The sequence below is a fragment of the Syngnathoides biaculeatus genome, chromosome 2, assembly GCF_019802595.1.
Source record: "Syngnathoides biaculeatus isolate LvHL_M chromosome 2, ASM1980259v1, whole genome shotgun sequence".
Taxonomy (NCBI): domain Eukaryota; kingdom Metazoa; phylum Chordata; class Actinopteri; order Syngnathiformes; family Syngnathidae; genus Syngnathoides; species Syngnathoides biaculeatus.
This window is the reverse complement of record NC_084641.1, coordinates 28,936,347-28,958,285: the sequence shown is the minus strand read 5'-3', so window position 1 is coordinate 28,958,285 and position 21,939 is coordinate 28,936,347. Positions and strand designations below refer to the sequence as shown.

The 21,939-nt window shown below is 50.1% G+C and overlaps 1 protein-coding gene and 2 pseudogenes across 1 annotated transcript in view; 1 reads left to right on the top strand and 2 right to left on the bottom strand.

Moving 5' to 3' along the window:
- Positions 1 to 21,939, top strand: part of plxnd1 (plexin D1) — a 112,412-nt gene that overhangs the window by 3,071 nt on the left and 87,402 nt on the right. The window contains exons 2-4 of the mRNA XM_061845614.1: positions 4,430 to 4,606; positions 13,047 to 13,178; positions 15,407 to 15,507. Coding sequence (XP_061701598.1) covers positions 4,430 to 4,606; positions 13,047 to 13,178; positions 15,407 to 15,507 — 410 coding nt within the window. The remainder of the gene's footprint in view (positions 1 to 4,429; positions 4,607 to 13,046; positions 13,179 to 15,406; positions 15,508 to 21,939) is intronic.
- On the bottom strand, positions 5,269 to 5,384 carry LOC133497396 (5S ribosomal RNA; annotated as a pseudogene).
- Positions 5,414 to 5,529, bottom strand: LOC133497395 (5S ribosomal RNA; annotated as a pseudogene).

The following is a 21,939-nucleotide window of genomic DNA, read 5'->3' as shown; positions in this document are numbered from 1 at the left end:
TATGAATATGAATATAGAGTATAACTCGTGGTTTTTTTTTTTTTTTTTCCGTCAAAAACAATTGCAAATGTTCACAAAGGCGCTTAAAGGTCCACTGACACCAAAAGCATGATTTTTAGTGGCAGCCGGAATGGAACCATCCGCTTTTGTCACCACCCAACATAACTCCCGCCATGAAAATCCTCTGGAGGGATTCGTTTTGGAGAAGAAGCAGGAAGTGACGTCATCGGCAGACGCCCACTCAGGCGGGTCGGCGTCTTTGTAGCGGTTTTACCTGCGGGAAAGTAGCTCTTTGTTCACTTCCTGTTAGCCAAAACGCCGGCTCGTCGTATCGCCGGATATTGCCCGAACACTCGGGAGGACGGATTCGCTCTTCGCACGTTTTCCAAAAGACCCGGTTCGTCGTGAAAAATGGATTGCGCGGGTGCAAAGGACGAGAGCTTCGTGGGTTCTAAATGACAGTGTGTGTAGAGCTGCTAAAAAAAAATAATTGTCTGCGGGGACAACGTCATCCTCTCAGAAGTCCCAAAATATCTACGTCATAATAACTTCATAAAGTATAGAAGTCAGGGTTGCTAAATGTGTCGATGTGCGCGGCTGCGGCGTTGCCACGGAGGTGGATCCGGCGGGAAGGTGGGACGAGAAAGGAGGTCTCCCCCCGCCGTCCAGCGCTTTTTGGGTCCTCCTGAGTACGTTACATACTGTCACACACAATCTGGATGATCCGCATATCATCTAAATATGGCTCGAAAACGATAGGGTGATATTGCGCTCCATCGTGAGATCTTCTCTTCTCCGAAAAGAGCTTCCGTGTCAGAAGGGGCGTCGGAACTAATCCGAAAATCTCTCTCGTTCGTCTCCCGTAGGAGGTGCCGCTACGCGATTTCTGTGGCGACTGTCCCAGTGTGACGTCTGCTGATGACATAGCAGGCAATATGGCTGCCACTGGGATGTCGAGTGAGACTTCTGCAACGTTGCTCATATTAATTTTTTTCCTGTAGACGTTGAAGTGAATGATATATTATGTAATATCGATTTGACAATGAATATAGCGTTGTCAATGGGACTTTAAAGGACCAGTGTCATCCCTATAAACATTCTAAAATAGATATTGTCATGAAAAATACATATGACGTTATTCACTTCAAGGTCTATATGAAAAAATAAACGTGAGCGGATGAGCCATCGCGGCCCCGGCGCTGAGGTGGCTTTTCACGCCGCCGATCCGATTGTTCGTAGCCGCCGCCGTCCGCGATGAACAACACCGTCGAGCCGGGGCGCTTGACGGCGTTGTCGTCGCACGCGGCTGAGTGCGGCATTGCCGGCGGCGTTCTCCAGAGCCGAGACCGAAGGCTGCGCGAGGCGACGCGGCAACCTTCGCCGGCGAGCCCGACGCCGTCCGACGCCGACATCGACTCATTTAGCACGTCTGTCATACGTACGCAGATCTTCTGTTACGTTACCAGAAACCGATTACCTGGTCCACCCCAAAGTAATATTTTTTGTAGTAGCAATCCATTTTTCACGGCGAACCGGGTCTCTTGCAAACTTATGAAGGGTAAATGCAACGAGCCGGCGTTTTGGCTAACGCGAAGGAGCAACGAGCTACCTTCCCGGAGGTCAAACCAAGGGAAACAAGCAGATCCAGTCGGGGGCGCTTCTGTCCTTTACGTCACTTCCTGCTTCTTCTCGAAAACAAATCCCTCGAGACTATTTTCACGGCGGGAGTCACAAAAAGCCGTAAACGTCCAAATCATGTTTTGTGGTGGGGAAAAAAAACACGTGGGTCCATGTCGGCTGCCCTTTTTTCATTCATGACATACTAAAAATGGTGCATTTCATGACAGTGGGACTTTAAAGTCAAATGAGCGACGGATTGGTCCCGCTCCAACGTCAATTCCTCACGCATACCAAACAAAATATTTCCCGTTAAGGACATTTCACGGCGTCTCGTGTTTGCCACCCTTGTTTTCTCTTTGTACTGATGTCTCTTGCAGGAAATACACGTTGAGAATTACGCCCGGTCTCGCCCTCTAGACCGACATCATTCGCGTAGACGGCAACCTCCGAATCAGAACCCAATCGTCACTCTTTGTACTTTTCCGACGTGAATCAGAATCAGAATCGGCTTTCATGGCCAAGTGTGTAAAGCACATGAGGAGTTTTTCCTCCGGCAGTCGGTGCTGCCCCGGCACGACAATCAGAACAAAGAACAGGACAGTTTATAGGAATTATTCCAATCGTGCGGTCTACGAAAAGAATACACACATATTACTAAAACCTGGACCAGCAGGATGTGAGTGAGTTTTCCTATAACTGTTCGAACGCTTGCTAGTTTTAACTTTCATTGATCTGTAGCGTTTTCCCGACGGAATTAACTGGAAGAACTGGTGGCCAGGAGGTGGGGGGTCCGAAAGGAATCCTGCCTGCTCCGTTGCGCCCAAGTCCTCGATAGCGGGTAGCGTGGTGCTGACAATCGGTTCAACGGTTTTGATTGTCCGTCGCGGTCTGAGTTGCGGCTCCAAACCAGACTGCGACGGAGGCGCACGGTACAGATTGGATGACCGCCGTGTAGAACTGTTTCAGCAGTTCTTGCGACGGGTCCTGCTTCCCTCAGAAGCCGCAAGAAGTACGTATTTTGCTGGGCCTTTTTTTTTTGAGGATGGAGTTGATGTTCGTCTCCCACTTCAGGTCCTCTGAGACTGTAAATTCCCAAGAACTTGAAGGGTTCGACTGTTGACACAAGTCAGTTGGACAGCGTCAGGGGCAGCCGTGGCGAAGGAGGCCTCCAGAAGTCCACAATCATCTCCACAGTCTCCAGTCTCGCCACTTCTTGTCCATACGCAGACTCGTCGCCGTCTTTGATGAGGCTGATGACCGCGGTGTCACCTGCAAACTTCCGGAGGTTGAGAGTCAAATGCCACGAGGTGCAGTCGTTCGTGTAGATTCGTCATATTCCAAAAAATGAGAAATCCAATTTGATTCTTTGAAAGCGATCTGTCGAATCATAAAAAAAAAAAAAAAAAAGTTTGTAGGCGCAATTTGGCAGTTCGGTTTTCTTTTTCGTTTGAAATGGCTTACTTGAACTAGGATCCCTCGCCGCACAATGACCAACAACCGAACACAAATATTTTTTTTGCCGGTCTTCTTGCCGTCAATTGACTCTGGCTAAGTCCATCCGGAAAACTAGTAAGCTAGCTGGCCGGCTCACTAGCTACACGTTACATCAGCAGAAATCATCGCCGCGGTGGATTCTTACGACTATTTGCATCCACGATCCAAAACGGAGAGCAGCGATAAAGTTCTGTACCGACGGTGGTTTACGTCCAGCCGTTAAAAACGGTTAAGCGTGAAAAGTTTTGTCAATTTGGTGTGGCGGAACAAAGGAAGCAAAATGGATTTGCAAGACTGGTTCCGATTCGATAATTGTTTTTCCATGCCACGTTTGAAGTCATTCGAATTGATCCATCCATCCAACCATTTTTTTTTCCTACTTATCCTCACAAGGGTCACGAGGAGTACTGGAGCCTATCCCAGCTGTCAACGGGCAGGAAGCGGGTTATACCCTGAACTGGTCGCCGGCCAATCGCACCTATGGGCAATTTAGAGGGTCGAATGAATGTTGCATGTTTTATGGATGTGGGGCGGGGGGAACCGGAGTCCCCGTAGAAAACCCACGCCGGGGAGAACATGCAAACTCCACACACAGGCGGGGCCGGGATCGAGGCCTGGACCTCAGAACTGTGAGGCCAACGATTTAGCAGCTGAGCTACCGTGCCGCCTGAATCGAATATCGTTCGAGTAAAGTAGGAGGGAATGAGTGAAGGATTGCGAACCCAAAAGTACTTGGGACTTTCTGGTCTCTTGGAATGGATTTTAGGTTCAGCGTCACAAAGTCTGGCAGTCCTTGATCTTTGTTCCCCGCGGTCTCATTCGGTCCGGGTACAGACGGACGGCGGCGTTTGTGCATGACTGGAAGTCCTTATTCGCAGCAACTAAAGTTCACCCCGACTCGCCATTATCGTTTATCACAGCGCGGCGACAGACGTGTGATCTTTTCGGCGTCGCGCGGCGCGAAGGCCGCCGCCGAGGGAAAACCGCGCAAGTTCTGATAAGAGTGACGACGGGGCCTGTGGGAAAGCGCTCCGCAAATATACACACTCGCTTAATTTCTTAACTTTTCCCCGTAGATCCCGTCGCTCACTCGAGCGCGGTACTGACGGTCTATCGCTGTCTGCTTCGCGCGTGACAAAAGCCGTCGTCTGATGACTGTTGAAGACTCTTTCGAGGCGGTTTGGAAGCCTGAGCGGTTCTTTGTGATCGCTCCTTTCGGGTCTTTGTTTTACCCCGGACTTTCATCAGCCGTATTGTTTTCTGCGCTCCCCGAGCGAATGCGAATGACGGCGTTCACGTGTTTTGTGTGTCGCAGCTGCAGCCGGAGCAGCTGGACTGCGGCGCGGCGCACCTGCAACATCCGCTGGCCCTACGGAGGCCCCTGAGGGCCCTTCCTTTGTTGGAATACGCCGGCCTGACCGCCGTGTCCGTGGACAGCGTGCTCAACCGCACGGTGGTTTTCCTGGGAACCAGCAACGGACGACTTCGGAAGGTAAGACCCGCGACAACGCGGAGCGGGACTAGCGCTTCTGAAACCACACGGCAGGAAACGGATCGGTGTCGACATGTCGGTCTTGAGTCCCAGAAAACTGTGTACACTTGGAAATGATCACTTCGACGATAATCTCGATACCGCATCACCGGTGAGCTATTTTTAGAACGGACCCACAAGGCACTCATGTGGTCGGGTTGTGGGTGCTGGGGCGTGCAGTACTACAACAACGACTACCTCCTTCTTCTTTCGGCTTGTCCCGTTAGGGGTCACCACAGCGTGTCATCTTCGATGAACTCACATTTGTTTGGCGCAGTTTTTATGCCGGATGCCCTTCCTGACCCAGCCCCTCTGGATTTAGCCGGGGAGAGAAGCTTCCGGGACCTCGTATTCCCAGGTGGTCTGCCATCCAAGTACTAACCAAGGCCAAACCCGCTTAGCTTCCGAGATCTGACGAGATGGGGTGTTCTTAGGGTAGGAACGACAACTACTACCTCTGTATTTAGCCGGGAAGAGAAGCTTCCAGCATCTGGTATTCCCAGGCGGTCTCCTATCCAAGTACTAACCAGGTCCAAACCCGCTTCGCTTTCGAGATTTGAAGAGATCGGGCATTTTTAGGGTAGCACCTACAACTACTACCTCTCCATTTAGCCGGGAAGAGAAGCTTCCAGCATCTGGTATTCCCAGGCGGTCTCCTATCCAAGTACTAACCAGGTCCAAACCCGCTTAGCTTCCGAGATCTGACGAGATCGGGTGTTCTTAGGGTAGGAACGACAACTACTACCTCTGTATTTAGCCGGGAAGAGAAGCTTCCAGCATCTGGTATTCCCAGGCGGTCTCCTATCCAAGTACTAACCAGGTCCAAACCCGCTTAGCTTCCGAGATCTGACGAGATCGGGTGTTCTTAGGGTAGGAACGACAACTACTACCTCTGTATTTAGCTGGGAAGAGAAGCTTCCAGCATCTGGTATTGCCAGGCGGTCTCCTATCCAAGTACTAACCAGGTCCAAACCGCTTCGCTTTCGAGATTTGACGAGATCGGGCATTTTTAGGGTAGCACCTACAACTACTACCTCTGGATTTAGCCAGGGAGAGACGCTTCCAGGACCTGGTATTCCCAGGCGGTCTCCCATTCCAAGTACTAAGCAGGGCGAAACCCGCTTAGCTGCTGAGGTCAGACGAGATCATGCGTTCTTAGGGTAGCAACTACAACTACGACCTCTGCATTTAGCTGGCGAGAGAAGCTTCTAGTACCAGGTATTCACAGGTGGTCTGCCATCCAAGTACTAACCAGGTCCAAACAAACTGAGATCTGACGAGAACGGGCGTTCTCAGGGTAGCAACCACAACTACTACTTCCAATAATATAAAACTTGTACAAGAATCAGGAATGTCTGCTTTGATCTCCACCGGACCCCCCCGTGCTCCACTCAGTCAGAACCCATCTGGCCCATAATGAGCTCCTAATAACGTGCCAGTTATTGTCCGACCCGCCAGCGGAACGCTGCTAACAAGGCGGCCCGACCGCATGTGAATCACCTCCTGCTTTGTTGCGCACACTTCAGACGTGTCCAGCGAGTCCGGCTCGTTGAATAAAGAACGTTCCCCCGTCTCATTAGCGGCATTCCTTCCTTCATTCCTCGCCGCCCCCGTCCGGGCCGGTTGAGCAGTCTGCCAGCCAGCGCCACCGGCGGCTCCTCGGCCCGTCCGAGGGGGGGACGACCGAGGTGAGCGCGGTCTTCAAATGACTCCCGACCTTTTGCATTCTGACCTGGTCGCGACTTTTCAACAAGTGCGTTTCATCTGCGCGTTATCTGAGCCGCTGGTCCTCACAAAGGTCGCTGGGAGTGCCTGAGCCTATCCCGGCTGTCGACGGGCAGGAGGCGAGGCACACCCCGAACTGGTTGCCACCCAATCGCGGACTAGTGTAAAAAATATAAATCATTACGAGTATTGTCATCCATCCGTCCATTTTCTTTGCCGCTTATCCTGACGAGGGTCACGGGGAGTGCCGGAGCCTATCCCAGCTGTCGACGGGCAGGAGGCGGGGCACACCCCGAACTGGTTGCCACCCAATCGCGGTGCAGATGGAGACAAATAGCCGCACTCATAATCACACCTCGGGGCAATTTAGAGTGTCCAATGAATGTGAGTATTTTCATATTAATACTTTTATTCTGAAAAAGACATAAAAACGATGAAATCCTCAAAATGATAGAGTTTCAGCAGTTGTGAATTTGCTGATTTTTGCCCTTGTGAGGATAAGCGGCTCAGATAATGGATGGCTAGATGAAGGAATCGATATTTTATACTGTCCACCGTATCGCTTCGCCGGGCTAGTTCTTTGTTCTTTGTTCTGGAAAAATGAATAACTCCATCCAAGGATATTAGATTAATGTAATCCGGCAAAATCACATTTGAGTTTTTAATTAGCCCAAACATTAGACACGGAGGGCTCATTAGTTCATCGTGTTTGTTTTGTTACGAGCGACGCACTTTTTGACGGTACGACGATTCCTCATTCTCCCCCGGGGGTTCCACAGAGCGCGGTTCTCGAACCCCTCGAACTTTGTCGGACTCCTTTTCTAGTTCACCGAGAAGTTGCTCGACGGACTCGCATTCCAGGCCGAGTTCTTCCACCCCCGGCGTGATTTTCTGCTGCGGGATGGACGCCAACAATGGTCCAAATTGTCCGGGCGAGATGAAGAATCGGGACTCGGGTCGGGGGGGGCGGCGTTCCCGCCGAGTGAGCGGCCCGCGGGCCCGCTCTAAAAATAGCTCAGCTTGGGATTTCCGAGGAATCTCGCACGAGAAGTGATCAGTTGAGGATGGAAACGCGGAACGGATTGAACGGTCCAAATGAAGATCATCAGCTCCCGGCTTTGTTCAATCGGTATTGATCGTTGTCGTAATAAATCGTGAAAATGTTCTTTCATCACGTGGACAAATATCACGCTTATTTAAAATTAAATACAATTAAAGGTCACTTGAGCCAGTTTGTATCAAACTAGTAGACCAGGGGCTGTCAAACTCGTTTTTCTCGCGGGCCACGTTCTACTTCCGGCTTCCCTCAGAGGGCCGTTGTGAGTGTGAAACAATCAAAAATATTCAATCGCCTCATCATATTTACATTACCTATTGATGAACTACAATCAGAAATCAAGGGCAATGTGTTTTTCAACTAGTAGCGGAAAAATGCTTGTAATATCTCAACTTTTGATGCCAATTTGAAATTTTGGTACAGATTTAGCAAGAATCGCGTAGATTGTCCTCCGCGGGCCGCATAAAATCACGTGGCGGGCCGAATCTGGCCCCCCGGGGCCTTATGTTTGACACCGGCGTCGTAGCCGTCAGCGTGAAGCGGCGGCCGTCCCTTTCCGAAAGGTCGCCGGCCGACCCCCCGCGCTCGTCTGAACTCGGCTCGAGGGCCCCAAGAGGCGTCTGTCGCCGCCGAGGTTAATGGCGCTGTTAGCGTCGCGTAATGCGATTGGGACCGCGAGTTTTGGCCCAGACGGCCAACGCCGGCTCGGATTGAGTTAAGGGGGTGGCCCTTGGGACCGGGTTTCAGCGAGTCATTTGGAATTACCGACGAATGAAGTACGCCCCCCCCCCCCCCCCCCCGCATCACATCCGACTTCCACTTTTGTCTGCTTTTATCCCGCCGGGCCGTCACTACATGCGCGCTTCGATCGTGGCCGCACGGTGCGACATTTTGGAAAAAAATGAGCGGACTTGATATTTTCTCGGCTGTCCTCCACCTCCGCCCGCCTCTGTTCTCTTCATCATCTTCTTCTTCTTTCCTCGTCTTCCTTTTCGTACTAAATTGAGGCCTCTAAATATGTACAACATAGACACAAAATACGAAGGGTTTTATTGTCGTTCCCGTGAACGCACCTTTCCTCACGAATAAGCACGCTAGTAGCGCCACTAAGTCGTACTAGTAACCTTTTTTGCCCCCACTGCTTTCCACGACAACATTTCTGCTCCGAGTAGGACAACTTTGGCTACTGCGCATCTGCTTGCTGTGTTTTTTTTACTAGAAACATACGTTTCTTTCGGCTTGTCCCTTTTAGGGGTCGCCACAGCGTGTCATCTCAGATGAACGCACAATTTTTACGTCGGATGCCCTTCCTGACGCAACCCTTCTCAGGGAGTGGAGGCCCCAGTGGGATACGAACCCACAACCCCTGGTTCACCAAACCACTGAGCTACAGGGCCTCAATGCTTATTACTTATTTATTATCACACATATATGTTTTTTTACGAGAAACATCCAAAAATGTCACCAGCACTACTCACTAGTAACATATAGAGGTCTTGCTAGTATGCCAAATTTGTCCTTCTAGTTTACAAAAAATGTCATCCATCCATTTTCTGAGCTGCTTATCCTCACGAGGGTCATGGGGAGTGCCGAAGCCAATCAAGCTGTCAACGGGCAGGAGGCGGGGTACACCCTGAACTGGCCAATCGCAGGGCGCATACAGACAAACAGTCGCACTCACAATCGCACCTTGGGGCAATTTAGAGTGTCCAATCAATGTTGCACGTTTTGGGGATGTGGGAGGAAACCGGAGTGCCCACCCGGAGAAAACCCACGCAGGTATGGGGAGAACGCGCAAACTCCACAGAGGTGGGTCTGGGATCGAACCCGGGTCCTCAGGACTGTGAGGCCAAGTATTTACCAGCTGGAAACCTTGTTAAAATGTTTTTCAAGTTATTCAAAAAAAGGGGATTAGTAAGGAAAATATCTTGCAATATTTCAACGTTATTCAAAGTGAATATAATTTGTAATTTTTGCAAGAAACATGAACTCGGCGCACATGAGTTGCCGTTGAGGGCCCGTTAAAATGATGTGGCGGGCCGGATCCGGCCCCCAGGCCTTGAGTTTGACACCCTCACCCTCACTCACAGAGGGATTGGTCGGACCCTAAAGTGGTTTGCAGAGCCATTTTGGACGGGTCACGGACCGGTAGTCAACACGACAGTATGCGATAATGGACACTGTAAGAACCCGGAGAAAACGCACGCAGGCACGGGGAGAACACGCAAACCCCACAGAGGCGTGTCCGGGATCGAACCCGGGACCTCAGAACTGTGAGGTCAACGCTTTACCAGCTGCTCCACCGTGCCGCCAGAAATTTCATAGAGTAGTGGGCGGAAAAAAAAAAAAACGCCACTAGTGAGATATAGTCACTAGTGAAGTTGATTTTCCAACTAGAAAAGAGCAAGAGCGCACTAGTACACTCATTTTGAGACGGATATGTGTGATAATAAATAAGTAATAAATGGGTCTTTTCTTCTCCCGTTCCGGTTAGAAGCCTGCAACGGCGGCATTTATTCACAATGTCTTTGTCGCCCCAAATTACATTTACCGTAATTCCCGGCCTACAAAGCAGCGCACCTGTGGATAAGCCTAACCGAGTACATTTGTCAAGGAAATACCATTTGGTACGTACGTAAGCCGCGCCTGTGTAAAAGCCGCAAGTGCCCGCATAGAAACACGAGATATTTGCAAAGAAAGAAGGTACACAAAGAGTTTAACGCTAGCCCTGCCGCGCTAATGCTAACGCTATAGCGCTGCGCTAACAGGGCCGGTTAAAGAAAAACATACCGGTACAAATCACTGAGACACGACAGTAACACGCTAGCGCAGCGCTAACAGAAGCGGTAAAAGTCACTTCCTCGGCATATGTATTCCACACCTCACCCAGTACCTTATACATAAAGGAAATACCATTTGGTACATACATAAGCCGCACCTGTGTAAAATCTGCAAGTGCCCACATTGAAACACGAGATATTTTAAAAGATGGTATTCAGTATAACGCTAGCGGGGCCGCGCTAAATCGAATGCTAATGCTAACGCTAATGTTAACGCTAATACTGCGCTAGTTAAAAAAAACCATACTGGTAAAAATCACTGAGACATGGCAGTAACATGCTAGCACAGCGCTACAGGGCCGGACCGGTAAAAGTCACTTCCTCGGCACATATATTCCACACCTCACCCAGTACATTTGGAAAGGAAATACCATTTGGTACATACATAAGCCGCACCTGTGTAAAATCCGCAAGTGCCCACATTGAAACACGAGATATTTTAAAAGATGGTATTCAGTATAACGCTAGCGGGGCCGCGCTAAATCGAATGCTAATGCTAATGTTAACACTAATACTGCGCTAGTTAAAAAAAGCATACTGGTAAAAATGACGGAGACACGGCAGTAAAACGCTAGCGCAGCGCTAACAGGGCCGGACCGATAAAAGTCACTTCCTCGGCACGTACATTCCACCAATCTCACTCTAGAAAGTGTTCTGATCTGCTTTCCCAAATGCCCGGTACCGACCCACAACAGCTTTTCGCCTCCCGACTTTGCGGCCACGGATTTTTATTTTTTTTTTTTTCTCTCCCCGGCCACAAATTAGCATTTTTTTTTTATTATTTTTTATTTTTGCCCGCTCTCCATAGCGACGGCGAATTGGAATCGATTTCCCGGCATGTCGGCGCCGCTCCGCCGTGCAGGTGTGCGGCCTCGCGTTTGTTTGCTTCCCGAGATGTTTGCTCAAGACGCAGCGCAGGTGCACGCGTCGCCGCCGCGTCGCGTGCAAACATGTCGGCCGGGTACATAAATAAATGTCAATAAAATAAAATAAAGATAAGATAAGATAAGGCCTGTCATCCCACGTTAGGCTCGTATCTGCTCGGGTTTTACATTAACCGGCGCGTCTCTGTGAGTGCTAATGTTTTTGTAGCTGAGCGAGGGGGGGGGTGGCGTTAAGGGGTGAGGGGGGGTGCCGTCATGGGTGGGGGTGGGGGGGGGTGGGTAATGGGGGGGGGGGAGTGACACAGCCGCGCTCGTCGTCCAGTTTTGTCGCATCATCAGGACGACTCCAGTCGGCAGGAAGAGGCGACGATTTGCAGAAATGAAGTGCTCGGACCGTCTGCCCCGACAGGAAGTCTCACTCGGCCCATTTCCTGCGTGCGGACGCCGGAATATTCCCGAGTCCGCAATGGGAATATGAATTGCTTTTGTTCCCGTAGTCATAGTTTTTGTTTTTAAAGAAAGAGAAATGGAGGGGCGGTCTTGTAGCAAAACCCGGGGGGGGGGGGGGGGGTTGGGGGGGGGGTGCGGTTCCGAGTCAAATATTTGCTTTCCTAAATGAAGTGTCGGCTGCCTTATTGTACACCCCCCCCCCCCCCCGCCCCCCCCAACCGGCTCCATGGAAGAGAGAAAACATCCTTTGTGCTTCTTGTTCAGTTCGCAGCCCGATGAAAAACTTCGGTCACCTCGGCGGGTAGTCGTTGACGACGTCGAAGTTTTGACCGCGTCTAATTTTCGATCATCAATTATGATTTCCGGCCTATAAGCCGCGATTTTTTCCACACGTTTTCGACCCTGCGGTCTGTACAGTGATGCGGCGCATTTGTGAAATAATTTTCTAATGCCCCCAAAGGGGCACTCGAGTGGCGACTGGTGGAATATATGTGCAGAGGAAGTGACTTTTACCGGTATGTTTTGTTTTTACCGGCCCTGTCAGCGCCCCGCTGGCTTTAGCACTGCGCTAGCGTGTTGCTGCTGTGTTACTGCCGTGTCTCAGTGATTTTTTTTTACCGGTATGACTTTGTTAGCGCCCCGCTGGCTTTAGCACTGCGCTGGCGTCTTGCTGCTGTGTTACTGCCGTGTCGCAGTAACTTTTTTACCGGTATGTTTTTTTTGTTAGATGCGCGCCAGCATGTTGCTGCTGTGTTACTGCCACGTCTCAGCGATTTAGGTATGTTTTGTTTTAACTAGCCCTGTTCGCGCCCCGCTAGCATTAGCACTGTGCTAGCGTGTTACGGCTGTGTTACTGCCGTGTCTCGGTGATTTTTTTTTACCAGTATGTTTTGTTTTAACTAGCCCTGTTCGCGCCCCGCTAGCATTAGCACTGTGCTAGCGTGTTACGGCTGTGTTACTGCCGTGTCTCAGTGATTTAGGTATGTTTTGTTATAACCAGCCCTGTTAGCACCCCGCGAGCATTAGAAGTGTGCTAGCGTGCTACTGCTGTGTTACTGCCGTGTCTCAGTGATTTAGGTATGTTTTTTGTTTTTAACCGGACCGGTTGAGTGCTGCGCTACCGTGTTGCTATTGTGTAGCTGCCGCGGTAGCGGTACGTTTTGATATTTTTTTACCAGCCCTGTTGACGCTACCGTGTCGTTGCTAAGCTAAGCTAAGCTAACTTTGAAAACTCTTTGTGTGTACCGTCTTTCTTCTTTTTTTAAATATCTCGTGTTTCAATGCGGGCACTTGCTGCTTTTCCCATGGCTGAGGTCCACGTATGTACCAAACGGTATTTCCTTTACAAATGTACTCGGTGGGGCTTGTAACCAGGTGGGCTCTGTAGGCCGGAAATTACGGTCAACCTGGTGTGTTGTAATAATCCAAAAACGTGTCTTTCGCAGGTGACCCTGGCGCCGAACATGACGTCCGCCGGTCGCTGGACGCTTCGGCTGCCGGGGAGGGAGCCCGTCCACCACGTCATGACCTTTGACCCCAACGACCGGACCTTCCTTTATCTCATGACCTCCCACCACGTAAGACACCGCCCGCGGTCGTCGCTTTATTCTCGCCAAGTGGTTTTCGCACAAAGCCAACCTTTTGATCCCGGGCCACGTCGTCGTTCTGGTTCCGCGGGGGGGACCTCGGTCGCTGGTTCGAAGCTGCTTTTCAAATTGCACATTTTTTTTCCCCATTTTTATTTATTCAGGCGGCGGCCAGTCGAGCGCAAGCTCTTTTTTTTTTTTCCCAAGGACGCCCCAATGACAAACAACTCATTAAAACAACCAAAACGTGGAAATAAGAATATAAAATGTACAAATGCAAAATTCTCCATGGCCATTTTTTTTTTTCAACCTCAGTCCTCCTAACAGTTATGATTTTGCGTGACATAATTAGAAATCTTCAAGATAAGCCCGTTTGTTCAAGAATGTAAATTATAAAGAAAGGCCCTTTAAACGAAAAGTATGCGGCGCTCTGGTACAGCTGACGGGGACGAGTCATAAATCCATCATAAGTCATAAATGTAAGAGCAGCGTGAGAAACCGAATCGAGCGATTTCACGCAAATCCGGCTCGTACCATTTGATTCCCGCGGTCGTCGAGATTGCGAGATTTATTCCTGTCAGAGATTGGCCGCTAAAGTTGCGGATTGTCGCGTTTGTCGTGTTCCGCGTTTTTAAAAAGACGAGAAAACCTTCCCAAACGAGTCGCGACAAGTTAGATTCCTCTCATTCGCATCAACAAATTTTTCATTTCTATTAAAATTAGGGTAAAATATAATATTTACAATGTTTGGTAGAGTAGCCTTTATTTGCAATGACAGAGGTCAAACGTTTCCTGGAGCTGTTCACCAGGTTTGCAGGCACTGCAGGAGGGATTTTGGCCACTCGTCCATACGGATCTAGATCAGACGGGTTTCTGGGCTGTCACGGAGTTTCAGCTCCCTCCAAAGATTTTCTATTGGGTTTAGGTCTGGAGAGTGGCTAGGCCACGCCAGAACCTTGATATGCTTCTGACGGAGCCCTGTTAGCGCCGCGCTAGTGTGTTGCTGCTGTGTTACTTCCGTGTCTCAGTGATTTTTTTTTTTTTTTTACCAGTATGTTTTTTTTAACCAGCCCTGTTAGCGCCCAGCTAGCGTTAGCACTGTGCTAGCATGTTGCTGCTGTGTTACTGCCGTGTCTCAATGATTTTTATTTTTTTTACAAGTATGTTTTTTTTAAAACCGGCCCTGTTAGCCCCACGCTAGCACGTCTCAGTGATATAAGTATGTTTTTTATTTTTTAACCAGCCCTGCGTTAGCACTGTGCTAGCGTGTTGCTGTTGTGTTACTTCCGTGACTCAGTGATTTTTTATTTTTTTTTTTTACCGGTATGTTTTTTTTTTTTGTAAACCGGCCCTGTTAGCACCAGGTTAGCATGTTGCTGCTGTGTTACTTTTGTGTCTCAGTGATTTTTATTTTTTTTACAAGTATGTTTTTTTTAAAACCGGCCCTGTTAGCCCCACGCTAGCACGTCTCAGTGATATAAGTATGTTTTTTTTTTTTTTAACCAGCCCTGCGTTAGCACTGTGCTAGCGTGTTGCTGTTGTGTTACTTCCGTGACTCAGTGATTTTTTATTTTTTTTTTTTTACCGGTATGTTTTTTTTTTTTGTAAACCGGCCCTGTTAGCACCAGGTTAGCATGTTGCTGCTGTGTTACTTTTGTGTCTCAGTGATTTTTATTTTTTTTACAAGTATGTTTTTTTTAAAACCGGCCCTGTTAGCCCCACGCTAGCACGTCTCAGTGATATAAGTATGTTTTTTATTTTTTAACCAGCCCTGCGTTAGCACTGTGCTAGCGTGTTGCTGTTGTGTTACTTCCGTGACTCAGTGATTTTATATATTTTTTTTTTACCGGTATGTTTTTTTTTTTTTTTAACCAGCCCTGTTAGCGCCCAGCTAGCGTTAGCACTGTGCTAGCGTGTTGCTGCTGTGTTACTTTTGTGTCTCAGTGATTTTTTTTACCGGTATGTTTTGTTTTAACCAACCCTGTTAGCGCCCAGCTAGCATTAGCAGTTTGCTAGCGTGTTGCTGCTGTGTTACTGCCGTGTCTCAGTGATTTTTACCGATTTTTTTTTAACTGGCCCTGTTAGTAAAGTATTAAAGTATTTATTTACATTTGGCAGAATACTCGCCTCAGCTTTCACGCGGGCGATCACAACGGTTGAAGTCGGCGTCGCCGTGTTTTGAGGTTTTTTTTTTTTTTTATGGTCTTTGCTCTGAACAGATGCTGAGGGTCAAAGTGGCCCAATGTGAGCGGTGGACGAGCTGCGGCGACTGCGTGGGGGCGGGCGACGCCCACTGTGGATGGTGCACTTTGGAGAGCAAGTAAGAGATGCCCCCCCCCCCCCCACCAACCAACCCCACCCCGTCCCCCCGGTGCGCCCCCAAGTGGACTAACGCTCACGACCTTTACTGAGCCGTGCCAAAAAAAATGACAATGAAACAACGATCAGATCCTCTCAGTTTTGACTTCTGTGGTGCGTTTCCTGTCGAACGGATGACGAGAGGTGACGGAATCTTCTGCCATCTAGTGGAGAAGTACCACCGGTCACTATACATGGCCAGCATAGATAGAGGAACAAGAATACATCATTTATAGTTATGGTTTGGACCAATGAGGTGAATTTGGATCTTTTCTTGAGGAACGAAGTGGTTAGGAATTGCGAAATCTGCTCAAAGAAGTGGCGGGATTTCAAGTCTCTCCTGCGGTCGCATTCTTTTTGCAGCATCCATTTCAGTCTTTTGCGGGTCTTCCCGGCAAGACCGCTTGATTTAAGACACAGAACCGCATTCGGATTTCGCCAGGAAGGTCTTTCGCGAGGTCTTTTCTTGCAAGTCAGCAGCCTCCGGTCCATAACTCCCGACCGGTTGGTGCACGTTATTTGTTGTAATGTATCATAAACCTGATCCGGGAGACCACTGGTTCTGGACTGACTCACAAGAGACCCCTGTTAGCAAATCCTGCGTGGAGTTAAATCAGAAAGACGCGCAAATGAGAATCAGATCGCACCCGATTAGAACACGACGTGGGGTCGGATTCCCGGCCAGATACGCGCAGTTTGTGTTCCTGTCGGCGCGCGTTGGCGAACCAGCCGCTCGGAATATTTTGAGGGATTTGGAGGTCTTCGCGCCAGCGAGACGTGCGGCGTGATCGACGTGGCCCTGCGTCGGGGATTGTTTTTTGTCCCTCTCTCTCTCGATCTCTTGATTAAAGCGGATCAGACGAACGAGTGGATTTTGCGCCGAGCGGTGCCGCAACTCTCGAGGCTCCGGCGCAGCCACGGGGGCCGTTCAGAACCGGAGGAGTGGAACTGATGAAGAGCCGCGCGCGTACGTGCGGCGGTCAGGACTGTCATCTCCCCGTCTCTTCTCTTTATTTATCTATCCATCTATCCTCCCGCCGTCCCTTCGTGCCGTTCCCTTTCTCGCTTGACTGGCTCGTTTTGTCTCTTTGTCTTCCTCTCTTGCTCCGGCTCGCTCTCGCGGTTGCTATTTTCCAGTAGCTTGAAGAATTTCTGGATCCCTCACATCTGTCCCAGTAGAGCTCGTGTCTGCCCCCCCCCCCCCCGCCGCCGCCACCCCCGCCCCCTGTCCTCCTCTCTCCCCGTCTACAAAGGAGCGTTGATTGTGCCGATGGTGGTGGGAGGGAGGGGAGCGCACACTGGCTCTTTTGACAAGGAAATGTCAAAGCGTGTCAGGCCTTGCGTCTCTGTCGCCGTCTGGGAGCTCAAAGCACTCCAAGTCATTCCGGCCTCCGACTCGCCGTCCGTGGCCCGGGCCTCCGCCTCTCGCCCCACCTGCCTGTCGGATCCAGAGGTTTGTCGGCAGGTTTCCGGCTGTCAGGTTTATTCTTACTCCGAGTAGGCAGTGAGCAACGTCGGTCCGTCGGTTCTGGCCGGTGGTTTTCGACCGTGCTGAAGCCCGCCCGGACTGGTTCCCAGCCGACTGCAGAGCACATATTGATGTACGAATTCTGCGGACAATCCGGAGCGTGGGTGTCGAGATCAATTCCGTCACGGGCCGCAACTTTGTTACGGTTTTCCCTCGGCGGCCCGTTTTGACCGTGAACCCATAAAATTAGTAACTGTACGATCGGCGCATTTGCTGGTCTCGGGCAGGAACCTCAGAGCTCCAAAACCGCCACGTTTGCTCAGGCATTAACGCTGCATCGCCAAAAAGAGCGAGCCACTGTCAAAACTTTGTATTGGACAAGGATTAAAACAAATAATAATAAGAAGAAGAACTCGGCACGGTGGATCAGCTGGTAAAGCGTTTGGCCTCACAGTTCTGAGGACCCGGGTTCAATCCCGGCCATCGCCCTCGTGGACTTTGCATGTTCTCCCCGTGCCCGCGTGGTTTTTCTCCGGGTAGGCACTCTGATTTCCTCCCACATCCCAAAAAGGTGCAACATTAATTGGACACTCTAAATTGACCGTAGGTGTGATTGTGAGTGCAACTGTTTTGTCTTAATGTGCCCTGCGATTGCCTGGCGACTAGTCCAGGGTGTTTCCCGCCTCCTGCCCGTTGACAGCTGGGATAGGCTCCAACACTCCCCGTGACCGCTCGTGAGGATAAGCGGCAGAAAAAACGGATGATAAAAATGACGTATACGTGTGGATATTGACCAATGGTGTCATTTTGTGAAGAAATGTGAAACTGTGAAAACTAGTTTTGAAATAATTCATCCATGCATTTTCCAAGATGCTCATCCTCACAAGGGTCACGGAATACTGGAGCCTATCCCAGCTAACTTCAGGCGAAAGGCGGACTGCAGCCTGAACCGGTCGCCGTTCAGTTGCAGGGCACATATAGAGACCATCAGAAGACAGTAAAAACTGGTCAAATATTGCATCCATCCATTTTCTTAGCTGCTTATCCTCACCACGGTCGCGGGGAGTGCTATAGCCTATCCCAGCTGTCAAGGGGCAGGAGGTGGGGTACGCCCTGGACTGGTCTCCAGCCAATCACAGGGCACATCCAGAACAGTCGCATTCACAATCACACCTATGGGCAATTTAGAGTGTCCAATGAATGTTGCATGTTTTGGGGATGTGGGAGGAAGCCGGAGAGCCCACCCGGAGGAAAGCCACGCAGGTATGGGGGAGAACACGCAAACTCCACACAGGTGGGGCTGGGATCAAAGCCGGTCCTCAGGACTGTGAGGCCAAGTCTTTACCAGCTGCCGCACCGTGCCGCTTTGTTCAAACATTTTTCAAAGTATTTATAAAAAGGGCATTTGTGAGGAAAAAATCTTGCAATATTTCAACATGATTAAAAGTGAATATAATTTGTAATTGTGGTGTTTTAGCAAGAAACATGAAGTGAGTTGCCGTTGAGGGCCCGTTAAAATTACGTGGCGGGCCAGATCCGGCCCCCAGGCCTTTAGTTTGACACCCGTGATTTCTCAGAGTGATTGGTCGGACCCAAAAGTGGTTTGCGGCGCCATTTTGGGCGGGTCGCGGACAGCATGAGCTAACGGACACTGTGAGAAAACGCTCTGATCGCATTGTATTTATGTTTTCCTATAATTTTTATTTTCGGATCGCGCTAGCTTAGGTTAAGTACTTTCCTAAAAAGAAAAAGATCAGCGGCAAGATCCTGGTTTGGAAATCTGCAGCCGCCACGGCTGTCCTCACCTGCTTAATGAGGTCCGTTCAAAGGCACATCAACGCACGCGTAGTTATGTTTTAAAAATATGACAGCAGACGTTATCCTTCATTTATGTAAACGCGGGCCGCTAATTACTTTTCGGAACGATTTTCAAACCGGCGACCTCTGAAGAGCGAGACGAACGCAGGAAGCGCTCGCCCCTTCGAGCCGCAATTCCCCCGAATCTCGGAAGCCGACGCCGTCCCGGCGGGAGTCCGTTTGATTTCCGGCACGGCGCGAGCTCTCGCGCGGCACCGTTGTCTGGAACGTGAGCTCTCTCGCGGCCCCTGCCAGAGATAGACGCCGGCTGGGCCCCGGATCGCGTATTTCGGCCCCTTTTTAATCTGAAGGCACTCAAATATCTTGATTTGAATCAAATCCCGCGTCACGGGTAGTCGGCAACGGACAAAGGAGGGTGTTCGTCGGAGTGTGCGGCTCTGTCGGTGTGCGTCGAGGCTGACACGATATGTTTAGCAGTCCCCCCCTTATCTGCCGTACGCGCAAGCGGGCGGGGGTGGGGCGACGACTTCTCCCTGGTCATATTTTAGCTGCATGTGTTTATTTTAAGGCGCCGCCGCCGCCGCCGCCGCTTGAAATGCACGCCTCAGGATCGGTGAGCGCGCGCGTCTTTTCCCCGGCTCGCGGGTGTTTATTCCCTTTTTTTCCGTCGTCCCGAATGGATTCCTCGCGTTTGGCCACTTTGCGGGTTCGCCAGTCTGCGACGGAAAAGTCGTTATTTGTCGGTGTTCGGCGCGTGCCGTTTCCTTTCGGGATGAAAGGTCGCGGAATGTTTTCAAACTGCTTGAGCTGGAACTTCGAAAGGGGAAAAATTGTTTGGCGTTCGCTCTCGAGCTCCGCCCCCTTAGCCATGTCCCACGACCTTCCAAAATGGCGACTGAACAGAACAGGTTTGAAGTCGATTCTCGATCGCCTATTACAGATAATTTTTTTTTTTTTTTTTTTTGCTAAATGCGTCAGATTTGTCCAAGAGAGTTCCACAGAGAGGTCTCAAGTCACATCGTTTGTTTGAAAATTGTATTCACAGATGTATCGTTTATCAACGCCAGCGATAAATGCTGACAGCCCAAATATTTCAACGAGCGCGCTTACATTAATGGACCTTTCCGACTGGCCAGCTTAAGCTCCGCCCCCTTAGCTACAGTTGCCATGTCCCACAAGCTTGAGCAGAACAGGTTTGAAGTCGATTCTCTATCGCGTATTCCAGATAATATTGCGGAATGTTTTTTGCTGAATGTGTCAGACTTGTCCAAGAGAGTTCTACAAAGAGGTCTCAACCGGTTCACGCAAGGATATGTGCACGGAACTAAGATTCGGGACGGAGCGGGACGCAATGTCGGAGTTACAGCGAAACGTTGGCGATCGACGCAAAAAAGTTTGACGCTTCGCAAACTTCGTGTTGAAATCCAAAAGGGTAAAATAGTGGAATCGTACTGCGCGCGTAAAGCGGGGTGAGTACTTTTTACTTGGAAAGATCACGAGTGATATCATCGTAGTCTTTAAAAAGTGAGTGGGTGTATTCATTTGATTTGGCTCGTAAGGGAACCCAGTGCTCCGTCTTAAAAGTCCGACGTGATGAAAATAAGGCGAATAGACATTTCTCTTGCATGACGTGGCGCGTTTACGCATCACGAACCCGACCCTTCGGCATAAAACGTGACACACTTCGTTCGGCGGGTCGGTGATACGCTAACAAAGTGAAAGTTGTTCTCCTGCAGTGTATAAAGCACTGATGGTAATTTAATCAAGATACTTCTCCCTCACTCACCGTCGAACATACAGCCTTGTGTTAGTTGATATTGTACGTGGGGTCTTCCGCAAGCCTTAATCCATCGTAGACACTTCACCAACCGTGTTTTAGGCTTTGGAACAAACAAACAAATCAAGTGGACCCTTGTAAGCTAGCAGGATATCTTTCATCAGAATTGCACGTTGCCCAAGCGCATCTGAGGACCATTTCTGTTGTAACATGAACTTTTCCAGGCGCACGCTACTATCAAGCGGCATTGCTCGTGGGACAATACGGCGAGAGGTATCCGATTGGCCGTTATTGTACGAGTGATTGACAGGTCGGAACACTCCTTCCTCTCGATCGCTAATGAAGAGAAAAAAAATTCATCTGAAAATGTGCGTGCGACTCGTCGCGACAGAGATTTTGACAGCGACCTGAACATAATCTGCTCTCGAAATCCACGTTTAAACTGTGACGACAAATCCACGTCTCGCCGAATAGATCGCGACGATGAGTCGGTCACGAGGTGACGGGAACGCCGCACGTTTCAAGATGTAATCTAGCGTTGAGTCTTGAATTTGTGAAAACGGCACTCAGAATTTATGAGATTATTCACGCTGAGGGGATTTTTTTTCTTTTCTTTTTTTTTTTTTTTTTTCCTCCCTCCCCGGCTTTCAAAGCCACTTAGTGCTATTTTTAGCGTAAGCGGCTGACCTCCCGGCCGTTCTCAGCCCCTCGGTTCCGAGGGGACCGGCATCTTGACGTTCGTTTTCTTCAGGCGCAAACGCAGACACGCGCTTTAAAAAAAAATGTGAACGAGGTTGGGGGGTGGGGGCGGGGGTCTCGTTATGTGGTGTCTCGGGATGCAGCTAAATGGGGCGTCTTCGGTCTCCTCCGTCTGAGGTCGCTTCGTCCGCAGATGAACCCAGTTCGGTGCCAGCGGCCGCCGAAGTTCATTAGCGGAGAACAAGTCGGCGTCGGCGCTTCTCGCTTGACGAATGCCTCATTAATGCTCTCACACACTCACGCGCACAAGTTGTGAGCATATGCGCAGGTCGCAAACATACTTTAGATGCTGATAAACAGTCGGTTCTGTTGATTGAAGAACGGCTACCGGTAGTCCCCCCCCCCCCCACCCCCCGGATTCAATACCGGCAAGCAAGTCTGTGCGATGGCAGCGCCCCTGGGATGGGTTTCCATAGTGACGCATGTGACCCGGAGTCAAGGTTGCCGCGATGCGCCGCGCTAAAGTGACAGGTGAGCTACGAGCGCCGCGCCCCGGGATTTGTGCGACGGCTCGACACGCGATGATGATGACGATGACGATTAACGCGTGCGGTGGAGTGCGCCGATGAAAC